Here is a 25503-nt window from a genome sequence, read left to right as displayed (position 1 = left end):
TGGGAAACACATTTTTGCTGCTGGTGTCCCAGCCTGTGAATTCTGGCTAGGGGGAGAAGTGACACCACTTACTCTGTTGCATTTTTCTGTTTCTGTCATCATTGTGCTATATTCCAAGAACATAATTTCTACTTTAACCCTTTGTCTTCTGCTGAGACTTTCATTATAGCTTGGCATGTGTGCCCCTGCTGTGCCATGTGTCCTTGGAAAGAAGGTGTGCTCTGCACTTGGCACACTCTGCCCCATGAGGGCTATGAGGTTAGCTGTCCTAGCTTTTTTCATTCACAGCCCTTTTGTTCTGTTAGATGCTGGCAGAGACGTGTAAAAATCTGGTATCACCCATGCATCTAGTGGGAGTCCCCAGGCTTGGCTTCCAGTGACCCCCACAGCTGGAGGTGGGCTTCCCCAGGCAGGTCTGGCTTCAGACCAGTGGCATGGCTGAAGCCCAGGAGGAGATGCTGGATCTGCTGTAGAGAGGCCGAGGGGAAGCAGCTCCTAGGCATCCCATAGGCTGCTGAGCACTAGACCAGGGGACGGGGTCCTGCTCCAGGTTGCTCTAGGCACAGGCTCATGGTGTCCCCTGGTGGCCTCTTGCTTCGTGTGAGATATTTAGCCTCGAATGCACTGAGGTGTCAGACAAGGAGATCCGTCAGCCCCCAAGGATTGGCGGGTCTCCTTTTCTATCCCCTTCTCCAGTTACTATGGGGAAATAGGCTCCTGCCAGCATTCTCTGCATCACTTCCTGAGAATACAAAACACCAAGGTCTCCTGTTACAATCTTGAAACTGACCCCAGGCTCTTCTCCACTTCACTTTGCAATGAGCCAGCTTTTCTTCAAAATCCCTGCTGGGCCCTGGCTCCATCACACTGGGAAGAAACCGAGGACAAGGTGAGCTTCTGTCACTGCAAGGATCTGAGAGGCCTGGCTAGCCTGGGCAGGAGCTGGGCTGTGAAGGGCAAGGGCTCAGGCACAACCGTAATTGGGGTTGCTTCAGGTGCTTGCAAAGTTATTTTTAGGATATATGTAAAGTTGCCGGGTCTTAATGATGTGGGAAACAAAGGCAGAAGAAAAATTATTAAATTTCCTTACTACCTTCAGCCCACTGACAAGTCCTTGAAACAGGCAGAGTGACCTTCCTCTACTGACTCAACTGCCTCGATGTCAATACTTTGCTAAGGGCAAAAGGCAACCTTAGCCCGACCTCCAGGATCCTGTAAGTCTACTTTACCATATAAAAATTCCTTTAGAAACTTCCTTTATCTCTGAGCCACCCCCCCCCACACACAAGGTACTTGTTAGCAATCATCCCCCAAGCATATGGCCCATTGAAGGGTCTAATGACTGTTTTTCCAGACAGTAATAAATGACCTTTTCCCAACAATAGCTAGCCTCCTCAAGGTCCTGGGAACCTTGCTTCCGAAATCTCTTAAAGACTCATGCTCTCCCTACACCCCTCCCAGCTTGAGAGTGTATAATGGGCCATCCCTCATGACCCCAGTGCAGCTCTTCCTGCCCATGGGTCCTGTCCATGTGCTTTAATAAAATCATCTTTTTGCACCAAAGACATTTCAAGAATTCTTTCTTGGCCATCAGCTTCGAACCCTAATGTCTTTTCCTACATCAAGATGATGTGAAAGTGTCAGTCAGACATAGAGGACCATAGTCGCCCTATTTTGAAACTGCTCTATCTTTTCATTCTCCACTAATCAGTGTTGACTCTCACCCTGAACTTGGCTTTCTTCCCTGGTTCAGCTGTACCTGAAACCTAGAATACAGCCCAGGGCTGGGAAGAGCATGGTGGGGGAACATGCTCTTCTCAGGATAGCTAACCATGAAGAAGGATGCCCCATCTTTAGCCCGTGTTCTTTCTGTGCGTGGGAGACAGCTATCCCGAGAGCCACCCTCCCTCTCTTCCCACCAGAGGAAGGCATGTTCGGAAACACAGGGGTTGAGTGTGGCTAAAGCACAGAGACACAGGGGTTGAGTGTGGCCAGAGCATGGAGGGCCTGGATGAGGAGGGCACGGTCACATCAGGAAGGGCCTACAGGCTGGCCTCAACACAGGTTTACATAGAAACAAATGGGGGGTTGAGGAAGGGAGTGACCCCAGCAGGCTGAGAGAATGATCACTCTGGCTGCTGAGGGAGAAAGGCCAGAGGAGAAGTCATGCTAGTCATGGAAGGCCAGGGAGGGGGCAGTGCAGTGGGCCACCAGTGGATGGTGGCAGCCCTGGGTAGCAATCAAGTGACAGGAGGAGGTGGCATCGAGAGATATTAAGGGCTGGACTTTTGGAGTAGGGATTAATGAGTGAGAAGGCCAAGGAGGACATGGTGTCTTACTCCTGGCTTGAAATCACCAAGTCTGGAGAAAAGAACAGGTGAAAGAGGGCTGAAAGACATCCTTGATATGCAAAACGGGCAGGAATAAGTGTCTTGTTCACAGAGCACATGCTGCAGTCTGCAGCCCACTGTGGGACATGGTGGCAGGTCCCTCTACTCCAAGGCTCAGTCAGGTAAAAAGGAAGATGGGCAGAGAGGGAGGCCCCTATGGGGAACTCCAGGAAAAGCCATCAGGAGAAAGAAGAGGACTTGGGCTTTATTTGTAAGACCCAAATAAATCCCCGCCGGCCTCCAGGAGGCAACTGTGCCCCCTTCCACTCCCACTAAGAGCCCAGGACAGCTCTTCACTTTTGAGCGTGCCTGTGATCCTGGGAGAGGACCCATCCAGAACCATGTTAAGTGTCACTTCCTCTTCCAAAAGATGAGGCAACGTGAGAGTTACAGAAGGAGCAATTATTACTTGGCTGCTTGTGATTCCCTCTCTCACTTCAGGGGTTCCAGGACCTGGAACATCTAAGTGAGGTCCAGAGGGCAGAAACCATGGGGTGCTTCTGATTATCTCTAGGGATAAGAAGAGTTAGCCTGGCTAAGAGTGGTGGCAAAAGGAAGCAAGGATTAAAAGACACTTCACTTGGGGAGCTCTCACAAGAGCCTTTTTGCATGTTTGCAGGTTGCCACCAGAAGGCGCTCTGGACCTCAGAAGGCAGACACCCAACAGGGAGGAGGCCATGCACTGGGAGGGTCTTCAGCATGAGCGCCCCAGCATTCTAAGTGCTGTCCAATTGTATGGCCTGTGGCACAGGAGAGATGGTCCATGACACCCCACTTCCACACTCACCAGGCAACTTTCTGATGCCATGTCCTGGGTTATCAGATACTGATGATGGGATGCTCCCACAAAGGGTTCTCATTCCCCACCCCCAAGAAATGTGTGCATTGGCAAATTCTGGCAAATTATATCTACTTTGTATAATGTTGGTAGATGTCCACTTGTTCCCAAGGGGGGGAGCAACTCTGAGTGGACTGAGTACCTGGTTTTCACTTTGGCTTACAGTGACTAAACCACCTGCCACCTCTGTAAAGTCCTGGCAACAAGTGCCCAAGGATGCAGCATAACACCCGCAGTTGCCCACAGCTGCTGGGAGATCTGACACTAAAGCACCTCACTTTCACTAAGTCATGGCCTCCGTTGGCTTCCCCACCTGCAACAGGAGTGGCCAGAGTGACTGACCACACTCTTGAGCCTTTGCAATCGTGACAGTGCTTCTCCCACTCACCCCTGCCACAGGAGAGGGGGGAAGGGGAAGGCTGACAAGGGGATCCACCTGGGACAGACAGGTCATGGGGATGGGGGTTATGAGATCGAGGCTCCCACTTCTCATTCAAATTACCAAAAAGGTTCACTCAGGGAGTGTGAGACTGATCTGTGATGTCTAATTCTTTGCTATATCTGGCAGTGTTTTCTAAAAAGTAAAGCACGATGTACTCTTCCAAGTTACATTGAAAGAACTTTGGGAATAAGAACAGAAAATTAAAGAAACATTTCAAAACACTAATAGTGTAATAATCCTCTATACCCCCAGTTTGCCATGTTTGTATTTCTAACTCTTCTGAGCTCCACAGGGGTGTGAGGTGGCATCATTCCTCCATGTTACAGCCAAGAACACTGAGCCAGGGGCTGACTTTAAGACTGGGCTCAGGACAGAGCCTGGCACTGATAAAGACAGGGAGGAGTAGATGTGCCCAACAGCAGACCCTAAGCCTACCCAGAAATAATACTTCACATGTGGCTGATAACTCACAGAGATTGGGGCTTAAATGAGCATAGCCTTTTTGGGTTAAATGAGTTAATCTATGTTAAAATATAAATACGAAGATAGGGATCCCTGGGTGGCGCAGTGGTTTGGCGCTTGCCTTTGGCCCAGGGCACGATCCTGGAGACCCGGGATCGAATCCCACGTCAGGCTCCCGGTGCATGGAGCCTGCTTCTCCCTCTGCCTATGTCTCTGCCTCTCTCTCTGTCTCTCTGTGACCATCATAAATAAATAAAAATTTAAAAAAAATTTAAAAAATAAATACGAAGATAAATTATGCCTTACTCTAAACAATCATATGAGTTTCTTATGTATAAAAAGAAAAAAATTACAGAAAGAATCAGAATAAAATCTGACACTTTGCTGTTGATACGTTATACAGCAAAATATATGCACAAATTTTGAAAAGGAAATGCAGAGCTAAATCAACTTGCATGCAAATGCAAATTGAAAAAAGCAAGGGGCTTCAATTATGGCATCTGGAAAAGAAAAACTTAAGCTAGAAGCATTAAAAGAGGCAAAGAGGGCACTAAAGGCACGATTTTTCAATATATTACTATTAAATATATATGCTCCAAATATCATGGTACTTAGTGATACCCTATTTCTCAAAAAGGATTTGAAAAAACTGCAGATCTAACATTGCAACAACAAACATAAAATAGAAACAAATTTAAGTGAAACAGAAATACATAAAGTAAAAAACACAAAATCAGACTATGATTTGACCATGTCAATGACTGTTCTTAACTATTTTGGGGGTCACAGACTCCAAACTGTGGTGAATACTACAGGCCCCCCACCCTCTGGCCCCGAACAATTCATTCATATACATAACCACATAGCTTTGTTCAATCCCTCTATGCTGCTTCTAAAATCTGCACACCCATGGGCACCTAGGCAGTCTGTAGCCCCCAGGTTAAGAACTGTAAACAACAGAAAAAGTATGAATTTGAATAAAAGTAATTTAAAAACAAGTTAACAAATAGAGCTGATGGAGTACAAACACATTTGTGGAAAGTACACAAACGCTTTATAGAAATTGATCATATCTTCAGGCCCAGAGTAGTTCAATGAACACTTAGAAATGTTGACACCACAGTACAATAAGAAAGAACAGCAATGACCTATGCATTCATCACTTGGAAATAAAAAATAAAATAACAGCACTTGGGCCAAAAGGAAATTCCTAATATGGTATCAAAAATTTGCACATGTCAAACTGACAGAGTGCAGAAAAAGCTCTAAGAAAAAAGTCGTAGACCAGAGTACCTGCATTTACTAGAAACATTAAAAATATGATTAGCTATATCTAAATAATCTTGGAAATGTAAAATAGTAAGTAAAATTTAAAAAAAAGAAAGAAAACAGACGGCATACATACACTTTGACAAAACCATTCCATTAGTAAACAAGACCAAGATTGGAGCTTTACAACACTCAACATCTGACATCAGAAGGAAAATAATGTAAGACAACCAAACAAAAACAAATGACAACTAAATCCAAGGACAATTAAAATATTACCAGGATGTTCTCTTGTAATATTACACTGTTAAAAACCTAAATAAATTGAAGGATTTAAAAATACATAAAATGGTGGAGGAATGTGAACAGAAGGGACTAGGTTCTGCTCACACTTTGAGAAGTACCTGGTCCTACCATGGTTATGTGAGAATCCGTCAACCCTTAAGAAAAGGGATCTCAATCCCCATGTTACATAAACTATCAAGAGAAGGAGGGCATGGGGTCAAGGAAGAGGAGAAAGTGCATATTCCAGAATGAAGAACAGCATAAAATAAGCTGAGAGAAGCTGGGAGAGAAGGGAGTGTCTGGGGAGGTTGGCATGAACTCTCTGTGGTCGCAAACCAGATTGGCTGAAATGGGGCCATATGAGCAGGCAAGCCCCTGAGGGTTGGTTTTAAGGAGAGTGGTGGCATGTGCAAAGAGATGCTTTAAGAAAATCAATTTGGCTGGGGTGTGCAGAAAGCACATGGAGAGAGACATCAAAGGTAGGAAACTGATGACCGCCCGATAAGGACAGACCTGGCCAAGGCAAAGCCGAATTGGGGGTGCCAAGGAGGTAGATCTTGGGCAGGGGGCTGCTGTCTACCCATGCTGAGCAGGGGCTCTCGATTCTCTCTGCATTCTTGGTAAGTGACCGAAGACTGTCAGTGCAGGCCACCTGCAGACAATACCCAGGGGCCAGCCAGGCAGGCCAGTCTAGCCAGTGGTACAGTAGGTTCTAGGAGACCCAGGGTGCTGGCTCAAGGTCTCACTCACACAACACAGACAGGAGCTGGACAGGAGCAGCTGCTGTTCTTATACTGGGACTCCCACTGTGATCCCCCCAGGTAGAGACTTGGCCTCTTAAAATCTCCAGGCTGCCGAGCCCCACTTACTAAGTAACTTGTCCATTTTTACTCATCAAAAGTATACATGACTGCCAAGCTGAGCTTCTGATTAGCTGAAATAGCCTGTATTACCAAGATGGAGTCAGGATTCCAGTTGTAAACTTTCAGAAAATTTCAAAATCGCTCAGACTGCCTCTGAGGAGCCTAAGGGAAGGCAGTACCATAGAAATCCTGGGGGCCACACGAAGGCCTGAGGACCTGAGACAAGCACTTCTCAACCAGCCAGACTCGGCACTGCCTGAGCCCATTCTTAGGGGGTGGGAAGTACGGGGACTGAGATAGAACGGCCACCTTCAAACTCTGCTCATGGCAAGCAGGCCTGACATTTGCAAGATGCTGGGGCTAAATGGATGCCTAGCATAGGGCTCACACCCTGGCTACATACTGGAATGTTCTAATCACCCAGGGAGCTTTAAATACACATCACCATCTGAGTCCCTCTGGGGATGCCGACTGAACCAGTCTAGGCAGGACACAGGCAATGGTACTTTCTGAACAATGTCTGGGAGAGGACAGAGAGAAGTATGGGGACGTGGGCTACTCAGACCACACAGCTGCTGGGGAGAGATTCAGGATGGCATGTGGAAAGAGTCCTTAGCTGGGACATGGCCCCACAGGGCATCCACAGCCCAGGGTGCAGGCTGGAGGGAGTGAAGGAAAGCCTAAGCCCGCATTCAAGGAGAGGATGGGCTGCAAGCCCTGCCATCTGGGGAACCAGCAGGGATGCCTCTCTGGTCTTTAGGAAATATCTCTCTGGGTGGCACAAGGGTCCCTCTGGGTCTCTATCTCCAACTGCCAGTTGCCAAAGCACTTGCATGGGTGGTTTCATTCTGAACAAGAGTCTTGCACCCTCAGAGGTATGTGGCCAGGTCCCACTATCCCCATCTCACAGATTGGGAAACAGGAACCTTGGAACTTCCTCAAGGTCACAAAGCAGGAGGGGCAGAACTGGGATTTGAACTGGGACCTATGACTGAATCACCCTGCTTCCTCTGTCCCCCCAGCTCTGGAGGGCAGAGAGGGGGCCCTGCTGCTGACCAAGGCACACTGTGGTCTTGGGAGCCCTAAGTCTTGTGGAGGGGTTATAACTGGAGGGCGCTAATGCCTTGGGCCAGGCTGAGTCAAAGCCAGTGTCAAATGTCCTGTGACCTACAGGACCAAACTTCTACCATCCTGTGAAAGAGCCATCTGCCAGAAACTACCCTTACTCTAACCCAGAACAGGGATTAAGAGACCATGCCAGGGGCTCCCCACCCTGTTCCCCAACCCCAGAATTAATCCTTCCAGACCCTCCTTTTATTCTGTAACCTGTTTTGGTTGTCCCCACCAGTGCCAAGCCAGGTGAAAGATTCCATTTTCCTGTTAATGCATCTACTTTTGAACTCATTTTTCTTTAGCAGATTTGGACTTTTGAGCACAGGTCTATCTTCTAAAAGTGCCAGACTGCAGCTGATGTTAAAGAGTTCATCTGACATCTTTGTGTGTTTAACTCAACTTTCTCCCTTGGGTATTTATTCTTCTGGATTTTGACAAAGGTGAAGAAACAGCAAAATTTAATCTCACAGGCTTGGGAGTCAAATGTGAACAACTGAAGGCCAGCTCTCTTTGTGGGCACGCCTCTGTTTCAGTGACCTCCCCATTATTCCACCCTCCCGCCCACTCAGTAAACCTGCTGCATGTGGGGCACCTGGCCAGGTGCGAGCGTGGGGGGGCCAGGAGCACTGGGGTTGGCATGTTTCCATTCGGCCCTGGGATCAGGAAGGTGGGTGGGGTTTTTCAGACAAGGCGATGGGGTGTGGGCTCCAGCTGGGAAAGGGTTTTGAGCTTTGGTGTGAGCTCCTCCTTCTAGAGCTTCTCCCCGGCATGGATTTTCTGATGCCGAATAAGGTGTGAGCTTCCCCTGAAGGACTTGCCACATCTGTTACACTCATACGGCTTCTCTCTGGTGTGGGTTTTATAGTGCTCAATAAGGGCCGACCTGTGCCGGAAGGCTTTGCCACACTCGTTGCATGCATAGGGTTTCTTCCCAGTGTGGATCCTCTGGTGCTGAATCAGAGCAGAGCTGTGGCAAAAAGCCTTCCCGCACTGGCCACACTCATAGGGCTTCTCCCCAGTGTGGATGCGCTGGTGTTCAATGAGGGACGAGCTCTGGCTGAAGGCTTTCCCGCACTTGTGGCATTTGTAGGGTTTCTCACCAGTGTGGGTCTTACGATGTTCAATGAGGTTGGAGCTCTGGCTGAAGGCCTTCCCACACTCTTCACATTTGTACGGTTTCTTCCCAGTGTGAATCCTCTGGTGCCGAATGAGGTGGGACCTGTGACAAAAGGCTTTCCCACAGAGATCACATTCGTGAGGTTTCTTCAGGGTGTGGATTTTCCGATGCTGGCTCAGGCCAGAACTCTGATTGAAGGATTTCCCACATTCCTTACACTGATAAGGCTTCTCTCCTGTATGAATTCTCTCGTGTTTTCTGAGACTTGAGCTCCGGCTGAAATCTTTCCCACATTCCCGACACTCATATGGTCTCTTCCCAGTGTGGGTTTTCTGGTGTTGTGTGAGGGCTGAACTCTGGCGAAAGGCTTTTCCGCATTCCCGGCATTCATAGGGCTTCTCTCCAGTGTGGATTATCTGATGTCTGAGGAGGTGTGAGCTCTGGCTGAAGGCCTTCCCACACTCACAGCACTCATAGGGCTTCTCCCCAGTGTGAATTACCAGGTGCCTGAGAAGGTGTGAACTCTGGCTGAAGGCCTTCCCGCATTCCCGACACGCGTAGGGTTTTGCTGGTGGTGCAGTTCTGTGAGGTTCTTTAGGTCCTGAGTGCGCCCTGCTCGCCTTCTCACAAGTATTGTGTTTACTGGGTTCTTCTCCACTGTGAATTATCTGGCACATACTAAGGTCTGATTTCTGGAAGAAGGTTTGGCTGAAGATTTCATCATCCTGGGGTCTGTTTACCGGGGGGGTACTTTGATGCTGAACAGGGCTTGAGCACAGACTGAAATTGCCCTCATACTCGTCATGTTCCACGCCTTGCTCCCCAAGAGGGATCTCCTTATAAATAACAGCCATTTGCTCTAAACCTCTTTCCTGAAGAAAAGGGTCTCCCAGGTCCTCCTCTGGGAAAAGTTCTTGCTGCATCTCTAACCCATCCTCAAATACAAAGGTCTCACCAAACTTAGCTGCTGGAGGAACCTCCATTGTGAATCTAGAATCACCCCCAAAGACTGTATTTCTTGAAAGATGGTCTTCTTAAGGACACATTTACTGTTCCTGCAATCTGAAAAGAAAACAAGGGACACTGTCAAGTCTGAAAATCAAGCACCTAGTGCAGGCCTCCTTCCTGTGCCAGAATCTATGTTGGACATAACAAAATAAGTATAAGATCCACGCTTGCCCTTGAGATGAACCCCACTGAGTTAAAGATAAGTTTGATATATCGGAAACAACTACAAAAAGACAGACAGAATCAAGTGCCACACCGTGGTGTCTAGAATCTAAAGGCTGAAGGTGTTCAGAAAGGTGGACTAGAGCAGGAAGTGGAGCCACTGTGGAAAAGGGGCAAGATTCTCGCATGGAGGGTGGAGGATGCTGGGAATGGGCATTTTCGAGAAAGAAAGAATGCAAACTTCCTTCCTATATCGGTTAGCTGGACCGCCTCCAGCCAGGTGCCCAAGCCACAACCCTGCTTAGGGCTAGGGTATCTCCGTCAGTTAAGTGTCTGCCTTCAGCTCAGGTCATGATCCCAGAGTCCTGGGATCAAGTCCCCCACCAGGCTCCCTGCTCAGTGGGGAGTCTGCTTCTCCCTCTCCTCCTCTTCCTGCCCTTTTTCTCTTACTCACTCTCTCTCAAATCTTGCTCACTCTCTCTCAAAATCTTCTTTAAAAGATTTTATTTACTTAGAGAGAGAGAGAGCAAGCATGAGCGGGGGTGGGGGGGCAGAGGGAGAGGGAAAAGCAGACTCCCTGCTGAGCAGGGAGCCCAACATGGGGCTCGATCCCAGGACTCCGGAATCATGACGAGCCAAAGGCAGACGCTCAACTATCTGACCCACCCAGGTGTCCCTAAATAAAATATTTAATTAAAAAAAAAAAAAAGAGGTCTCTTCCTCCCTGTCAGTCTCCAGCTCAGACTTCAGTGTAACTCACCAGGATTAATTCAATATTCACCTCCCAAATGACCGACCACCAACTTCCCAGCTTCTACTGCTCCCTCTGGTCAGTTGTCTACATTGACACCAGTATCAAATACCCTAAAAACAGGCCTGATTCTATGTCTCAGTATCTTGTGCCAGCCCCAATCCTTCACAAAGCCCTTCCTTCACACTGGCCCCTCCAGCCCCATCTTCAGCCTCTCCTTCCATATACCCCTATCTGCTGCTTCCTCCTAATAGGTCCTGCTCCCTTCTCAGACTACCACTGGCTCATCTCCACAGACTCAGTCCTAATGTCCCCTTTTCTGTACCCTAAGACTGATGATCTCAGGCACACCCCCTCAGTGACCTGCAGAGCTCAGTGCACACGTCCATCACAGCACTCACCACCCCAGATGGCAAACATCAGCTGGCAGGACTCTTGCCACCACTGCCTGAGAGGCCCCTGAGGGTAAGTACTGTGCTCCTTCACTTTGGGATACCCCACCCCCAACCCCCAGCACAACAGGACAATCTCCACATACATTTGTTGCATGAATACATGACTGAGGGGCACCTCGGTGGCTCAGTGGTTGAGCATGTGCCTTTGGCTTTGGTCGTGATCCTTGGGTCCTGAGATAGAGTCCCGCATCAGGCTGACCAGAGGGAGCCTGCTTCTCCCTCTGCCTGTGTCTCTGCCTCTCTCTCTATGCCTCTCATGAATAAATAAAAATCTTTAGAAAAAAAACAGTAAAAAATATACTTGACTGAATGGAGGAAAAGCTATTTGTTTTTGTGTTAGAATGGATGGTCACACTTTTTTGGGGGGGGCACAGAACACTTTATTCATTTTTAAAATTTTTATTTATTTATTCATGAAAGACATACAGAGAGAGGCAGACACACAGGCAGAGGGAGAAGCAGGCTCCATGCAGGGAGCCCGACATGGGACTTGATCCCAGGACTCCAGGATCATGCCCTGGGCCGCAGATAGACGCTCAACCACTGAGCCACCCAGGTGTCCCCCAGAACTCTTTATTCAAATAAATCATCTTTTAAAAAATAAAAGACAAAAACAGAGCTGCTCCAGTTGACAGGGGTTGTTTTCATGGGGACAAGGACGGATCCTAGAACACCTCCCATCCCACTGTGGTGGTCTCTGAGGAAGCCCCCCAGGAACCTCCCATTCAGTAATTGCTGTGCAAGCTGAAGGGAAACCCCAGGTACCATGATAATAATAACAGCTCGTGTTCATTGAGCATCTACTATGTCCTAGGCACTACTAGACCTTCTATAAACACATTTGCATTTAATCCTCACCACTCTATACAAAGGTACTATTGGCAGCACACTGAAGCATAGACAGTTAAGCATAAAAAAACACACTAAATTAATCAGCATAGTCCTGATGGAACTCATTCCGATTTGGAAATGATTTTTTAAATGAATTATCAGGTGGTTAAAAAAGGCCACGTGTGAAAAGAAGTACAGAACTGAAGTATTCTCAAAAATTCTTAGACCACTTAACTCCCGTTTCCCTCCTGTGCAGCAAGCACAACCTCCAGTCATTCGGGTTCTCTAGATTGATCTCATCAGGTCTAACAACTCACCAATTTCACCCACGTTCTCCTCTTCCAGTCCACACCCTTCCCTGTCTAGCTTAGACTCTTATCGTGGCTCAAACTATAGACTGGCCAGCATCGCATTCCTTACCTCCTTGCCCTGCAGCAACCAGCTGCCAAGTACCAACGTTCTCTGTCAATTCCTCTAAGACGTTAAATGTTGCCAGAGAAAAATCACAGGACTGTGTACTGCCTGGAGACAAAATTTCAAGTTTCCAATTTCAGCTGGGACTTCAGCATCTTCAGCTCTGGCATCCAATGACCTCCTTATGGCCAATCCCTCTCTTCTCAGACCTCACTTGCCCACCCCTTTTGGCCGTGCTCACCAATAGCTCCCTTCTCAAAACCCTTCATTTCAGAAGTTACAAATTGGCAGCTTGGGGATCCTGCCACAGACACGTTTTGTTTGGCTTGAAAAGAGTTGGAACTTTTTCTTTTTGTTTGACTTAGCTGCCAATACTGGAGGCTCAGTAGGTTTCAGGCTTTCTCTTGAAAACCTGGAAGGTGTGACACGACAGGCCCACCCCTGCGTTAAACCCACCTTGCCTGTCTGAACACCTCGAGGTTTTGAAACCCCCCCCACCTCCCTCCCACTCCCTGCTTTATTCCCTTCGTTTCTGAAACTTTCCCCCACAGTTCTCATGCTCTCTGATCCCCTTCTCTGGGTATCCGTGATCGCAACTCTTCCTCCACCCACCTGTTAAGTCGTGGTGTTTCTCCAAAGTTCCCTCCTTGGGGGTTTTCCATTCCCACTATGGGCCACCTACATGCTGAAGTCTCCACTCTGGGAAGTTGGCAATCCTGTATCTGTCCTCAACAATGTTTTAAGTATTTTTGGACCGAAGATCCAAAGGTCTGGGGCCCCATCTTCCCATCTCTCTCGGGGCCTTCCCCGGCTCCTCCTGCACAGGTCACCTTGTGCTTCGGGGAGCCCCTGGGGCCTGGGCACCCAGGACACCCTCGGTCCGGTCAGGGTTTCCTGGCTGGAGGCCCGCGAGGGGCCGCGGACACTCACGCGCCGCCCGAGCGCCGCAGCGGGCGCCCCTCCACGCCTCCCACCGATGGGGGCCGCCCACACCCGGGGCCACCGGGGACAGGTGGTCACGAGGGCTGACGCCGAGCCACTCACCTGGGCCGGGGCGGGGCCGCTCACCTGGGCCGGGGCGGGGCCGCAGGCGGGCGGGGCGGGGCCGCACCTGAGCCGCTCCAACCCGCGGCCGAGCCGGCCTCGCTCCGCGGCGGCTGCTGACGCGGAGCCCGCGGCGGCCCGAGCGCCCGGAGCCCCGCCCCCCCGCCCGCGGGCACTTCCGGGACCGCTCTAGGCCGCGCGGAGGTCCCCGCGTCTCGGTGATCCTGCGGCGCCGGGAGTCCGCGCGGAGCGGCTGGTGCAGCGCGCCGGGAGCCGCTCCCCGGGCGGTCCCCTGGGCGTCCCTGGGCGTGGCGGAAACGGCTCGTCGGCCGTCGGCTGGGGTGCATAAGAGGCAACTGGGCCGGCCAGTTCCCGCTGCAACCTCCTGGGGCAGGGCCGAGCCCGAGGCCCCTGCGGCGGCTGGGGTCTTGGGGGGGGGGGGGGGAAGGGAAGGGGTTCCCCGAGCTGAGGAGCCCGTCACCCCGCGCAGGCCCAGGGGCCTGTGTGATCCCCCCTCCTGGGTAGCCCTGGTCCTGCCTGCAGAGTCGGAGATGAGGAGGGGCCCAGGGAGGGCCCAGGAGACGGCTGGGAGTGTAGGCTGCACCCTGGAGACCCCCCAACTCCAGTGCGTGTGAGGGATGACCTCCAGACATGAGGTGCCTCTTGGGGACCCAGGAAGGAAGAGGAGTGTGTTCTTGAACATCCCCCCCAACCCCCAGTCGCTCAGCTCTGCTTCTGATAAGACTTGCCCCTCCACCCAGTCTCCCCACTGGATCCAGTTGCTCAGCCTTCCCTGCCTGTGGGACAGCCAGTGCGGGAGAGGGGCACAGCCCTGACACTGGAAACCAGTAGGACACACATTCCTAACGGGAGAGATGCTGCCCACCTGCATTCAGCACCCTCCCCAGGACCCTCAGGTGCCTCTGAGTGCCTCCACCCCCCTCCACATACTCACACCTGCCTCCCTGCCCCATCAAGAAGTAGGCAGGAGCTCTCCTCGCCCCCCAGGCTAGCAGCCTGGGCTCCATGAGGACCCAGTCCAGTCACCCCTTGAGCGTTGAACCACAACCAGCCATGCAGAGCTAGGAGCAGCAAGAACTGGTTCCTTTTTCTCTTCCTCCAGCTCCTCAGGTCACAGGAAGCCCAGGCTACCAGTCTGAGCCCCTGGGGGCCAGTGGAGAGGCCAGGCCCGCCCCAAGGGTCTCAAATGTTTCCTCTTCTATAACAATCCCCAGAATCCCTACCCCCACACTCCCAGTCACTTTGGCAGCAGGAATTTCATGGCCCTCAGAATGGTTATTGTTCACATGTTTAATATTATTAACCCATTTTACAGAGGAGGAAAATCAAGATTCAGAGAAAGAGGGGGGAACCCAAGATCAGGGTGCAGAAATGAGAAGCAGATATGAAGCACTTGTCCCACACTCCACCCTTAGGATGTGTAGCCCACAGAACAGTAATAATCTGCGTCGTCTTCAGGCTGCACGGGGCTGATGGTCAGGATGCAGGCATTGTGGGCAGCATCTGTGGCTGCCGAGAAGCGGTCAGGGATGTCAGGGGACCGATGGTAGTCCTTCTCTGAGCGGTAGTAGAGGAGGTAGCGGGGGGCACTGCCTGCCCGTTGCTGATACCAAGACACACCGTACTCCCCGATGGTGGCATGGCGAGGGCTGAGCATGCAGGAGAGTTGGGCCACTTGGCCTGGGAAGAACAGCAGTGCATCTGGCTGGGCCAAGCCTGGCTGAAAGACTGAGAGAGAACAACCCATGGGCTCCTTTCTTCCTGTCCCTACCCCATGAAGGCTTGGTCAGACTCAAAGGAGACTCTGACTCCCAAAAGGCTCATAGCCCAGTGCCATGGAATTGAGATTAGATGGGGCACAAAGTTGGCAACCCCCAAGTCCTCATTTGTGCTACATTACCAAGAATGTGTTCAGTTGAGCACCTAGAGTTCAGAGTGTGGGACTCGTGGCCTCTGGGCCCTTCTCTGCCTGCCCCCATTCCTTGTCCTGCAGACCCTTACCCCTCAGTAACACTGGCTCTTCCAGACTCTAACTACCACCACCAGGGAGGCCTCCTGGGCTATCCCACCCATCAGCTCAACTTCAGACAACTAGCTGCTGGGAATCTTCTCAAGGATAAGTTGTCCCTGAGGCCCTTGGGGTAGCTTCCCACGTGAAAAACTAAAAAAGGTGACCGACCACTTCCAGTCTCTTCTGAAACCCCAAAGAATCAGAATCTGAAATGATCCTAACAATCTGGTCATTTGCAAATGGCAAAACTGAGGCCCACACGGAGTCCCATGTCCCCTCCACCTTAATGCCCCTTCTAAAACCCTCCCACTGCCCACATCGATTTGCTTCCTTGCAGGGGCCTTCTGGTGCCAGTGCCATCCCCCACCCTACTCAGGTGAGCCAGGCCTAGGGGGAGCTCACCTGACAGGAGGGCCCCAGTCAGAAGGAGGGCCAGATGCCAGCAGGCCATGGCCAGAGGCAGAGAGGCGGACAAGAGTCGTTCTGTTGGGAGCACTCCAGGTGCTTCAGAGCACAGGCAGGGGAAGCCCCTGGACCATGACAAGGCATGCAAATCAGCCCATTGCGAGGGGTGGGGGCATGGGGGCACAGTGGCTAGGGCCCATCAGCTGGGTCCTATCTTCCCAAATGTCGGGGTCCTGGTCCCCACAGGATCTTCTAAGAACAGGAGCCCAGAAATCCACACATTTATACACATGTAGTTAGGACAGGTAGATACTTTTTTTATTGAGGTGTGACTCATATAGGGTGAAGTGCACAGATTTTAAGTGTATGGCTTGATGATTTTAAATATCTCCACCCCCGCAACCTCTACCCAGATGAAGATTTAGAATGTTTCTTTAAAAAAAAAAAAAAAAAAAGATTTATTCATGAGGGAGAGGCAGAGACATAGACAGAGGGAGAAGAAGCAGGCTCCTCACCAGGAACCCGATGCAGAACTCGATCCCAGAACCCCAGGATCACGCCCTGAGCCAAAGACAGACACTCAACTGCTGAGCCACCCAGGCGGGACCGATTTAGAATGTTTCCATCTCCCCAGAAGGCTCCCTCCTGGGCCTTCCCCAACAGTAAACAGCCTTTCCAACCCCAAGAGTAACCCATCATTCTGACTTGAATCACTTAGATCGGTTTTGCTTGCTCTAGAGCACCAACTCTAAATGGAATGATAGTGTGTTCCTTTTGTTCCTGCTTCTTCATGAGTCCATATGTGCAGCAATGCCTAATTCATTCTCATAGTTGTGTGTGGATAAGCTACAGTGTATTCATAGTTTATCCATTCTCCTATTAGACATTTGAGAGCTTTCCAGTATTTAGCCATTAAAAAGAAAACTTCTGTAAATACCCCTGACAATGTCTTTGGTGCATCGGTGTTATTTCTTCCAGCAGACACCTGGGGCTGGAGTCACTGGGCAGTAGGGAACATGTACATTTAGCTTTAGTAGATACTACCAGTGTTCCCAACATGATTGTACCCATTTGCCCTGCCACAAGCCGATAGGAGAGTTCCAGAGACATCCTCACTGGCACTTGACATTGGTCAATCCCTTTAATTTGCCAGAGGGGAGCTGACTTTCCAAGTTGAGGTTCAAACTTGAATCTCAGATCCTCCTCTTCTTTTCTTTTAAGGATTTTATTCATTTATTTGAGAGGGAGCACAAGCAGGGGGAGCTGCAAAGGGAGAGGGAGAGGCAGGCTCCCTGCAGAGCAGAGAGATTGATGTGAGGCTCCACCCCAGGACCCCAGGATCACGACCTGAGCTAAAGGCAGATGCTTAACTGACTGAGCCACCCAGAAGCCCCTCAGATCCTCCTTAACTACATGACTTCAGCCAAGTTTGGTCCCCTGTCTGGAAAATGAAGATGATCATAGTGCCAGCCCAAGGGATGTGAAGAAGCAGATGGGATTTATTTGCTCAGTGCCAGGCACAGTGCATATATTAATCATGCCTCACATTTTCTGTTTTCTGATGCTTTGACATCTGGGGCCTTGCTGACCTTGGAGGGACTGACTCTCCCAGGCCTAGCCAATTCCTAGAAATGGTAAATAACCCCCCTGAGCAGACACTTAGCAAATGTAAACCAATGCAGAGCCCACACCCCCAACCACTTCTTCTATGGCTCTCATACTCTGGGCCCCTGTTCTCCTGCCTTACCCAGCGCCAGGTACCTGATGAACAGGGATAGACTGGAGGCCCCAGAGCCCTGAAATGATTCAAACTAGAGCCTGCTTACTCTACCTCTTCTTTCCCTCAGAAACCACGTGGCTCCCTCTCGTCCTCTGCCTTCTAATCTACCAGGTGCTTCCCCATGCGTCCCTCTGTGGTGCGGCCTGCCCCCTCCTCTAGAGGTCTGCGGGGAACAAACTGCCTCTCGGTGGCAATCTCCTGGTCCGCTGGTCTTAGCATACCTAAATAATAATAAAAGTAATTAAAACACTGTGCTCTCATTAACTCAAAGCCTTGAAAGCTCCCTCAGGGGAGGTTACAAAGCCCTTCTCCAATGAGTCCCATTTCTAACACCTCCTTAGGGCATGTCCCAGACACTCAAAATCAAAGACTACTTCATGTCAGCACTGAAGAAGAACCCTTGGGACAACATTGATGGTTGTGGGAGCTGACGTTCCAGAGCTCGGCATGAACCCTTCTGGAATTTGGTTGCAACCCCACCTGAGCTGTGTTCTGCAGGACCCAGGTGCCCAGTGACAGCAGTGTGCCAGGAAGAAAGTGTCCAGTGTTTAAATAAATCTGGGAAACACTACTTGTTTTTGCACAGTATTGATTCTGAGCATTTGCTGCATACTGAGCACCGAGGTGGCATTTTAAAGCGTTATCATGTTTAAGGGGCGCCTGGCTGGCTCAGTCAGTACAACATGCAACTCTTAATCTCAGGGTTCAAAGCCCACACTGGGTGTGGAGTCTACTTAAAAATAAATTTAAAAAGTGTTACCATGTTTAATCCTCACAAGGACTTTGCTGAGCGGTGTTCTTACTACCCCCCCTTTGTACCGGTGGAAGCACTGAGCTGCTTATCCAGAGGCAGACTAATGCTGGGTGAGCTACAAGCCTGACTCAGCAGCCCAGAGGGCAGGACAAATAGCCTAATCATCATGGGAGAGGGTGCATTTCTAAAATCTTGGGGAAAAAGGAGCTGGCGAAGGTTGGGAGCCTGCTCCAGACACCTACCTGGCACCCTGGCTGAAGGGGTCTGGTAGGGGGCTCATGGAGAGGGGGCAGGAGAACAGAGATAGAGACAGAGGGGCCACTAGGGGGAGGAAGGAAAGAAGATAGAGAGAAAGGGAGAGAAAGTCAAAGAAAGGATGGGCATGGATGGAGAGGAGAGAAACACAATATCCTGTCTGCCAATGTCTCTTCTGGCTTTATTTATAATTATTTTTAAATTTTTATTTATTTATGATAGTCAGAGAGAGAGAGAGAGAGAGAGAGAGGCAGAGACATAGGCAGAGGGAGAAGCAGGCTCCATGCACCGGGAGCCCGACGTGGGATTCGATCCCGGGTCTCCAGGATCGCGCCCTGGGTCAAAGGCAGGCGCTAAACCGCTGCGCCACCCAGGGATCCCTCTTCTGGCTTTATTTATAATTGCAAAAAGCTGGAGACAATCCAAACAACAGCAAGTGGGTGGATCAACAAACTGGCACATGCAGGCAACAGGACCCTCCTGAGCAGTAAGAAGGAACGAGCTATTGAGTGAGTCTCATGCTAAGTGAAAGAAACCAGACTCCAAAGGCTCCATGCTGTGTGATTCCCTTTATACAATTCTGGAAAAGGCAGGGGCTGAACACAGAGCAGCGGTTGCTAGGGACTGGCATCAACTATAAAGGGAGCCTAAAGGAATTTTGGCGGGTGAGGGAAGTGATCTGCCTCCCGACTGTGGTGGTGGCTTTATGAGGTTTGTCAAAACTTGGAGAAGGGTGAATCTTACTGTATGTGCATCATACCTCAATAAACTTGACCAAACAAGGAGCGAAACAGAGAAGGAAAGAGAGGGGAGGCCGGAGGTGAGGGGGAGGGCAGAGGGGGAGAGAAAGACAGCCAGCACAAGGAAGCAGGCCTGGAGAAGGTAGGGAACCGCAAGGTTGGTGAGGATCCCCCGCTTCTGCCCTGGCCACAGCCCTACCAGCTCCTAGTGGGGTTTTTGCCAGGGCCAGGGACCCCCATCCAGGAATCTCCCCCTCTTTCAGCCTTGGAGTTTGGTCTCAACTGGGGGGAGAGGGGGGAGGTGTGGTCTTGGGCCAACCCTGGACCACGAGGCTTGAGGCCCCACTGTAGCCCTGCCTTAGGGAGTGCCCATACTCCCGCCCCAGATCTTGTTACTGGGATACTGTGGGGGAAGGCATTTCCTGCCTAGATGACTTGGCAGCTGCCACTGCCATGGAGACCAGCTTGGAAGCTGTGAGGGCCTCAGTCTCCTCTGGCTGCTTGGACTAAGCAGGCAGGGAGGGGTGGGGAAGAGGAGGCCAAGGGTCCTAGACTAGCTGCAGGGACCCCTCTACACTGGTGTCCAGCCCCAAGAGTGGCCAAGCAAGGACCCAAGCCTGGATCCACCCACCGATCCACACACACATACACATTTCCTGGCAGGCCTCCCTCCCGGAATAGATCTCAGCCCCAGATCCTTCCTTACTCAGGAAGTTGGGGGTTAGGGGATCAAAGCCCCCACATCTGTCTCCTCTCCCCTGCAGCCATGTTTATCAAAGTGATGTTTGGAGGTAAGTGGGGTCCCCTGTCCCTACAGGTGGGTAGGGGATGGCACATTCAGAGGTTTGCTTCCCTCTGCTCTGGGGGAGATTGGGGAGGCAATGTGGGGAAAGGGGATCCACTTGGGTAAGAGGATGGGGCAATTTAGGGAAACAGCTCAATGAGGAGGCAGAGTGAATGCTTGGAGTCCCTTGAGAGGCAACCCCGATGGCTGCATCCTGGGAAATTCCTATGGGTTCCTCTAGGAGAGCACCCACCACATCACCCTGGGGTGTGTTTTTAAATTATGCAATCTCTAATTTGGTCGGTGGTCCTCAAGCTTCAGGGCAGGCACATCAGGCACCTAAAGCTCTAGCCACAGTTGCAGATTCCTGGATTTCTGGTGGGAGGTGGGGGGTCTGGTGCTGGAGGGAGGTCCTGTGCAGAGGCAGCCCTGGAGCAGGAGGGGGGGCATCCAGTGCAGGAGGCAGGAGCTGTCCCTGGTCACCAACATCTCAAGAGATGGATGGAAAAGGGTACAATCTTAATCCTGGAGCCCTATTCCCTGCTTTGGTTAAAAAAGAGATGAAAGGGAGACAGATGGTCCCAGATTGGGGGGAGCAGAGGGGCCCATTCACTCACCTCTGCCCCGCCCCTACAGCTGGCTGCTGGGAGCTGATGAACACCTGGTGCAGCCTGGTGACCTTCACTGCCCATTTGAGGCAGAGAGGGCAAGTGCTTCCAGATGGTGAGGCGGCAAGGAAGGGTGCTGGGGAGGAGGGGCCAAGGGCCTCCAGGCAGAGGTGCCAGCCTGGCCTTGCCTCCCTATCTTCCCAGCAACCATTGCCCTCCTGGCTGAGGATGGGCATCTGGTAAGCCTGGATGAGAGACTGGAAGGGGCTTCCCAGGCCCCTTCCATGGGCAGCCCCCGGCTACAGGAGCGTGGGACCTATGTCCTTGTGAAGATCATCAGTAAGTGGGGCCCAAGATTCCCCCTGGAGTTCTGATGGGATGGGGGGACAGCAGTCCAGAGACCACTCAAGGCCCTGGCCAGCCCCCCACTTTGGCAAGGACCTAGCCCTGACACTTCCCATCAAATGCCTTATTGACCTCAGCCAGGCCCAGAGTGAAAGGTGGAGGTGGGGACCACCAGGTCAGTCAGGAATTGAGTCTTACTCCCTCCACAGAGGGGGAAGGTGGGGCCCCCACCCGCTATGAGTCCCTACTGGAGAACCTGGATGACCAGTATCCAGAGCTAGCAGGTGAGTGTCACAGTTGAGCCCCAGGGGGAAGGTGCACCTTCTCCCTAGCACCCATAGGTAAGGCTTCCTGGGCCTTCCAGAGGAGCTTCACTGCCTGTCAGGACTACACCCCACGAGTGATGGTCGGAGGAGGCGCACGAGCACACGGCGTGGCCATCAGGAGCAAGGCCCCCTTTCAAGATCACGCAGGATGGGCTCCCTGCCATCCAGGACACGCTAGTGGGGGCCAGGAGCCAACCAGGTAAGGAGGAGACATAGGTACCTGGGGGGATGATCACACCCCAAAGTCCCACGGGACAGGCTTATGTGTGCTGAGACATAGACCCCAAACACCGAGATCCCCCCTACCCCCGCAAACACACACACACACTAATACCCACAAGGTGGAACACACTGCACCAAGAGACATCCCACCACTCCACGGGACTCTAAGTACCCAAGGGCAGGAGCGTCCTCGGTGCCCTGGAGATATCGAGTAGAGCCTGGCATGCAGTAGGTGCTCAATGCGCAGTTGACGAACTCAACGAAAGTGGCAGCACAGAGCATGTGATAGTGAAATCTGTCCTCTGTTCCGGCAGGTCCCCTGACCTGGCATATCACGGCCAAGCGGCTGAGCTGGACTCTGATCCAAGGGGGTTGGCTGTGACCTCTGCCGTGTGTGATCAGGCCCAAAGAGCAGCCCAGGGGCATTCTTCTTGCAAAATCTAGACTTACTGAGAAGTTACATCAGCTGGAAGGACAAGGTCACTGACCAAAGGGGCCCCTTTGGGTGCAGAGAAAGGGATCCAGAGGCAGAAGGGACAAGGAGGGTGAAGGGGGCAAGTATCTCTGAGAGTGGGAGACAACAGGTTCCTCCAGGGCTTCCAGTCCCCAGAGCATGCCCTTGGGGTCTCTGCTAATGCCTCACTCCTATTTGGACTGTCCAAGGTCATCAGATTACAACAGGGCTCCTCCCCCTTCCCCACCCTGGATGCCAGCTTCAGGTAGGGACATCCATCCATGCTCCTTTGACCCCACCCCAGCAGACAGGCTAGTGAGAGGGCACACAGTAGGCTATGGTCTAAAATAAACTTTTAATTGCACATTTGCGTCTCCGGTCATCTGTGGGGTGAGAAACCCCCCTCCTCATTCCCAATCCCAGCTACATGGGTACAATCTGAGGTCATGGTCCAGCTGTCGGTGAAGGGGTGAAGGTGGGTGCAGGGTTGGCTCAGGGATCTGCACCAGTCCATACCTGTCTCTTCAGGGCAGGGAGCTCAGACCTGCAGAGAGGGGTGGCACAGGCTGGTGGTCAGCCTGCAGGTGCAGGAAGAGGGACTGCCCCTCCTGCTCCTGCCTGGGTCAGGGGCTGCTTGCTCACCGTGGTTGTACTTGCACTGCTTCAGGGCCTCGCTGAAGCCCTCACACAGGGACAGGTCACTCTGAGTGGTGGAGCAGTCCAGGAACTGCCTGATCTCGTAGGCGCAGGGCCCCATCTGCAGGGGCTGGGGCCCAGTGCGGGTGGGGGCCTAGTGTATGGCACAAGAGGCAGCAAGGTCAGCTCCAGGTTGGCACCCAGAAGTGGGTTCCAGCTGGGGGCTGCCTGCCCCTCCCCACACCCCCAGCCCAGGTGCCCCCGGGGATCCCTGGCAGGCTGAGTGACTCAGAGCCAACCTGCCCTGTCTAGCCTCAGCTGCTCCATCTGTGTAACAGAAGGAGCTCACAGTCCTGTCAAACCCACTGAGCTGATGCTAGTGCCAGTATGGACAGCATTTCTCAACTGCTTCAATACGGGCTCCCTGAGCAGATAGGAGGGCCTGAGAGGTGAGAGAAAGCTCTAGAAAAGCGAAGTGTTGTGCTTGTACTCTTGGAACATAAGCCCCACCTCCGCAAATTGTAGCCAATTCCAGGCTCAGCCATTAACGATCCTTTTGACCCCTGACCCTGCCACTAAGCCACATTTGGCTCGGGGCCTGTCGGGTGCCCAATAGGGGACAGGTGAGCAGAAAAAAAGCCCAGAGCTGCTGGCTATCCCTTGCCCTTGGGATGTCCGGACTACAGGGCATAACCTGGGAATAGGGAGGGCAGGGACTCAGAACTTCAACAGCTCTCACCTCCACTAGGATTGGGTTACCTTGGGCCAGTCTCGCATGGCTCGGGGCTTTGGTTTCCCCATTCTCAAAGGGCCGGTTGATCCCTGGTTGTCCAGGGACCGTGGCCTCGGGTAAGGGGCAGGGAGAGCCTGCCCGTGAGTGACAGGAGGCCAAAAGCAGGAAAGACGACCCTTCCTGGGAGAAGTCTAGGCCCAGGCAGCTCCGACCCGCCAGGGCACTTGTCGCTGGGCGCTCCAGCAGCTCCGGCCACGTGGCCCTGGGCAGAAGTCGGCCTCGGTTTCTCCTGAGCTCACCTGCTGGGCGGCGGGCTGGGCGGGCTCCGAGCTGCCCCCGCTGAAGGCTCCGGTCAGGGCGCTGCCCACGACGTGCCCCACAGCCGAGCCCACCGCCACCCCGGCGGCCGTGGACGCCATCTGCGCCATCAGGCCGGGCTGGCCCGACGGGGCGGCGGCGGCCGCGGCGGCCGAGGGCGGCGGGGGCGCGGGCGGGGGCGCAGAGGGCGCGGCGGCGCGGCTGCGGGCAAGGGGTAGGGTTAGTCCCCGCCGCCCCCCGACCTGGGAGCGGCTCCCGGCCCCCAAGCCCGTCCCCCTCCCCCCGAGGACGCGCGACCACCGACCCAGGCGCGCGGCTGCGGCCCCTCCCCTCCCCCCAAGATGGCGCAGCCGCCGTCAAGGTCACGCCGCGGCGCCCCGGCGGGAGTCCCCGCGCTCCGCCACCCCCCTCGGTCCCGCGCGCACCTGGCAGGCCGGGCGGCCGCGCTGCGGCTCCCCCGGGGCATGGTGGCGGCGGCGAGATCTGCCTAGCGCAGGCGGAGTCGGCGACAGCCGGAGACGGCGACAGCCACAGCGGCTCGGTCCCGGGGACGCACCGGCTGGGCTAACCCCGCGGGCGCGAGGGGGCGGGGCCTGGGGAGACACGCCCCGGGGCGTGGCCGAGCGCGGGCGCCTGCACCTCCACGAGCGCCCTGGGTCGCCGGGTCTGCGCGCCCTCCCTGCGCCCGGCCGGCGGTGTGCTCCTGGGGACCGGGCCAAGGCTGCAAATGCCCAGGGCTGACTCGGGGGTGACACGGGGCGACGGCCCGAGTCCCTTCCAAAACCACCACGGAGGGGCGCCTGGGTGGCTCAGCCGTTGAGCGTCTGCCTTTGGCTCAGGTCTTGATCAGAGTCGTGGGATGGAGTCCCGCATCGGGCTCCCAGCAAGGAGCCTGCTTCTCCCTCTGCCTGTGTCTCTGCGTCTCTCTGTGTCTCTCATGAATAAGTGAATTTAAAAACCTTCAAAAAAGCAAACAACCCACCACTGAAGGCGGGGAGCGGAGTTTGTTGCTGTCCCAGAGCCAGGGGAGAAATAGGGAGGGGATCGGATGAAGCCAGCACGGGAGGGGCACGAGGGGCCAGGCCAGGCTCCGGCCCCCCTCCTGCGGCCTCGGGGGTGGGGGGCGAGGGGGGGACCCGGGGAGGGATAGAGCGGAGAAGAAACAAGCCCGAGGAAGGCCCTGGACAACCTGAACCCAGAACCTCCGCCAGGGGGCGTCCAAAGCCTTTCTCCGACTCCATTCCGGCCCGAATGCGCGGCAACCCTGGGCAGTCTCGCGCATCACCCTCCTGCGGTGGGATGGAGCCCCCCCGTGTGGCCCAGCGCCCCGCCTGACACCCTGCTTTGCAGCACGGGCGCAGCGGCGGACATCGAGGGCATTTATGCGGCAAACAAAAAATGCCCATCCCAAAGGCTCTGATCTGGGCGCCCTGAGGCGTTTGTGCGGGTTTGAATCTGTGGCCTCGTGATTTTACCACCTTGGTTCCAGGCCAAGGGAAGGGCGGAGGCGCGGATTTAGGACGCTTCCCAGCCCTTCAGGAACTTGAAGTTTATTTATTATTTTTTTTTTTTTGAGTGATCATATTATTGCCTAAGGAGGAGCTCTGATTTCTTTACCCTCCCCTATCACTGTCCCATGTGCCCATAGGAGGCCTGGTGGCACCGGG

The 25503-nt window shown here is 53.0% G+C and overlaps 4 protein-coding genes across 8 annotated transcripts; 1 reads left to right on the top strand and 3 right to left on the bottom strand.

Annotated features, from left to right (window-relative positions):
• Positions 1 to 4689: 4689 nt before the first annotated feature.
• Positions 4690 to 13578, bottom strand: ZNF70 (zinc finger protein 70). Of its 3 annotated transcripts, none has more exons than XM_025982705.2 (2): positions 13445 to 13578; positions 4690 to 9841 (listed from the first exon to the last, which is right to left on the bottom strand). In XM_025982705.2, exon 2 carries the CDS (start codon positions 9760 to 9762, stop codon positions 8413 to 8415), a length of 1350 nt encoding a protein of 449 aa, XP_025838490.1. In that variant the 5' UTR covers positions 9763 to 9841; positions 13445 to 13578; the 3' UTR covers positions 4690 to 8412. The 3 variants fall into 3 exon arrangements, with proteins under 3 accessions (XP_025838490.1, XP_025838491.1, XP_072579510.1); XM_025982706.2 differs by having other exon boundaries at positions 13013 to 13459; XM_072723409.1 differs by lacking the exon at positions 13445 to 13578 and adding an exon at positions 12407 to 12512.
• A 1162-nt stretch (positions 13579 to 14740) lies between these two features.
• On the bottom strand, positions 14741 to 15296 carry VPREB3 (V-set pre-B cell surrogate light chain 3). Its single transcript, XM_025982771.2, has one exon. It carries the CDS (start codon positions 15210 to 15212, stop codon positions 14877 to 14879), a length of 336 nt encoding a protein of 111 aa, XP_025838556.1. The 5' UTR covers positions 15213 to 15296; the 3' UTR covers positions 14741 to 14876.
• A 4605-nt stretch (positions 15297 to 19901) lies between these two features.
• Positions 19902 to 22513, top strand: C10H22orf15 (chromosome 10 C22orf15 homolog). 3 transcript variants are annotated; one of them, XM_072723406.1, is made up of 6 exons: positions 19902 to 20201; positions 20831 to 20917; positions 21007 to 21141; positions 21357 to 21431; positions 21512 to 21672; positions 22010 to 22513. In XM_072723406.1, exons 1-5 carry the CDS (start codon positions 20177 to 20179, stop codon positions 21649 to 21651), a joined length of 462 nt encoding a protein of 153 aa, XP_072579507.1. In that variant the 5' UTR covers positions 19902 to 20176; the 3' UTR covers positions 21652 to 21672; positions 22010 to 22513. The 3 variants fall into 3 exon arrangements, with proteins under 3 accessions (XP_072579507.1, XP_072579508.1, XP_072579505.1); XM_072723407.1 differs by lacking the exon at positions 20831 to 20917 and having other exon boundaries at positions 20055 to 20201; positions 22010 to 22144; XM_072723404.1 differs by lacking the exon at positions 19902 to 20201 and having other exon boundaries at positions 20640 to 20917; positions 22010 to 22144.
• Positions 22486 to 24419, bottom strand: CHCHD10 (coiled-coil-helix-coiled-coil-helix domain containing 10). The gene is made up of 4 exons (XM_072723408.1): positions 24262 to 24419; positions 23818 to 24037; positions 22792 to 22939; positions 22486 to 22693 (listed from the first exon to the last, which is right to left on the bottom strand). The coding sequence occupies exons 1-4, from the start codon at positions 24300 to 24302 to the stop codon at positions 22674 to 22676; spliced, it is 429 nt and encodes a 142-aa protein (XP_072579509.1). The 5' UTR covers positions 24303 to 24419; the 3' UTR covers positions 22486 to 22673.
• Between the last annotated feature and the right edge of the window lie 1084 nt (positions 24420 to 25503).

The sequence above is a fragment of the Vulpes vulpes genome, chromosome 10 (genome assembly GCF_048418805.1).
Source record: "Vulpes vulpes isolate BD-2025 chromosome 10, VulVul3, whole genome shotgun sequence".
Lineage (NCBI taxonomy): Eukaryota > Metazoa > Chordata > Mammalia > Carnivora > Canidae > Vulpes > Vulpes vulpes.
Note: the sequence above shows the minus strand (reverse complement) of the source record. Positions and strands in the feature narration are given on the sequence as shown.

Excerpts from the sequence above, each read along its gene's own strand:
- ZNF70 (XM_025982705.2), bottom strand. The coding sequence starts at position 9,762 with ATGGAGGTTCCTCCAGCAGCTAAGTTTGGTGAGACCTTTGTATTTGAG.
- VPREB3 (XM_025982771.2), bottom strand. The coding sequence starts at position 15,212 with ATGGGTTGTTCTCTCTCAGTCTTTCAGCCAGGCTTGGCCCAGCCAGAT.
- C10H22orf15 (XM_072723404.1), top strand. The coding sequence starts at position 20,692 with ATGGATGGAAAAGGGTACAATCTTAATCCTGGAGCCCTATTCCCTGCT. Across the intron at positions 20,918-21,006 it reads AGGGCAAGTGCTTCCAGATG|CAACCATTGCCCTCCTGGCT; the intron begins GTGAGGCGGCAA and ends CTATCTTCCCAG. Across the intron at positions 21,432-21,511 it reads CCAGTATCCAGAGCTAGCAG|AGGAGCTTCACTGCCTGTCA; the intron begins GTGAGTGTCACA and ends TGGGCCTTCCAG.
- CHCHD10 (XM_072723408.1), bottom strand. The coding sequence starts at position 24,302 with ATGCCCCGGGGGAGCCGCAGCGCGGCCGCCCGGCCTGCCAG. Across the intron at positions 22,940-23,817 it reads CCCAGCCCGCCGCCCAGCAG|GCCCCCACCCGCACTGGGCC; the intron begins GTGAGCTCAGGA and ends GCCATACACTAG. Across the intron at positions 22,694-22,791 it reads GCAGTGCAAGTACAACCACG|GTCTGAGCTCCCTGCCCTGA; the intron begins GTGAGCAAGCAG and ends CCCTCTCTGCAG.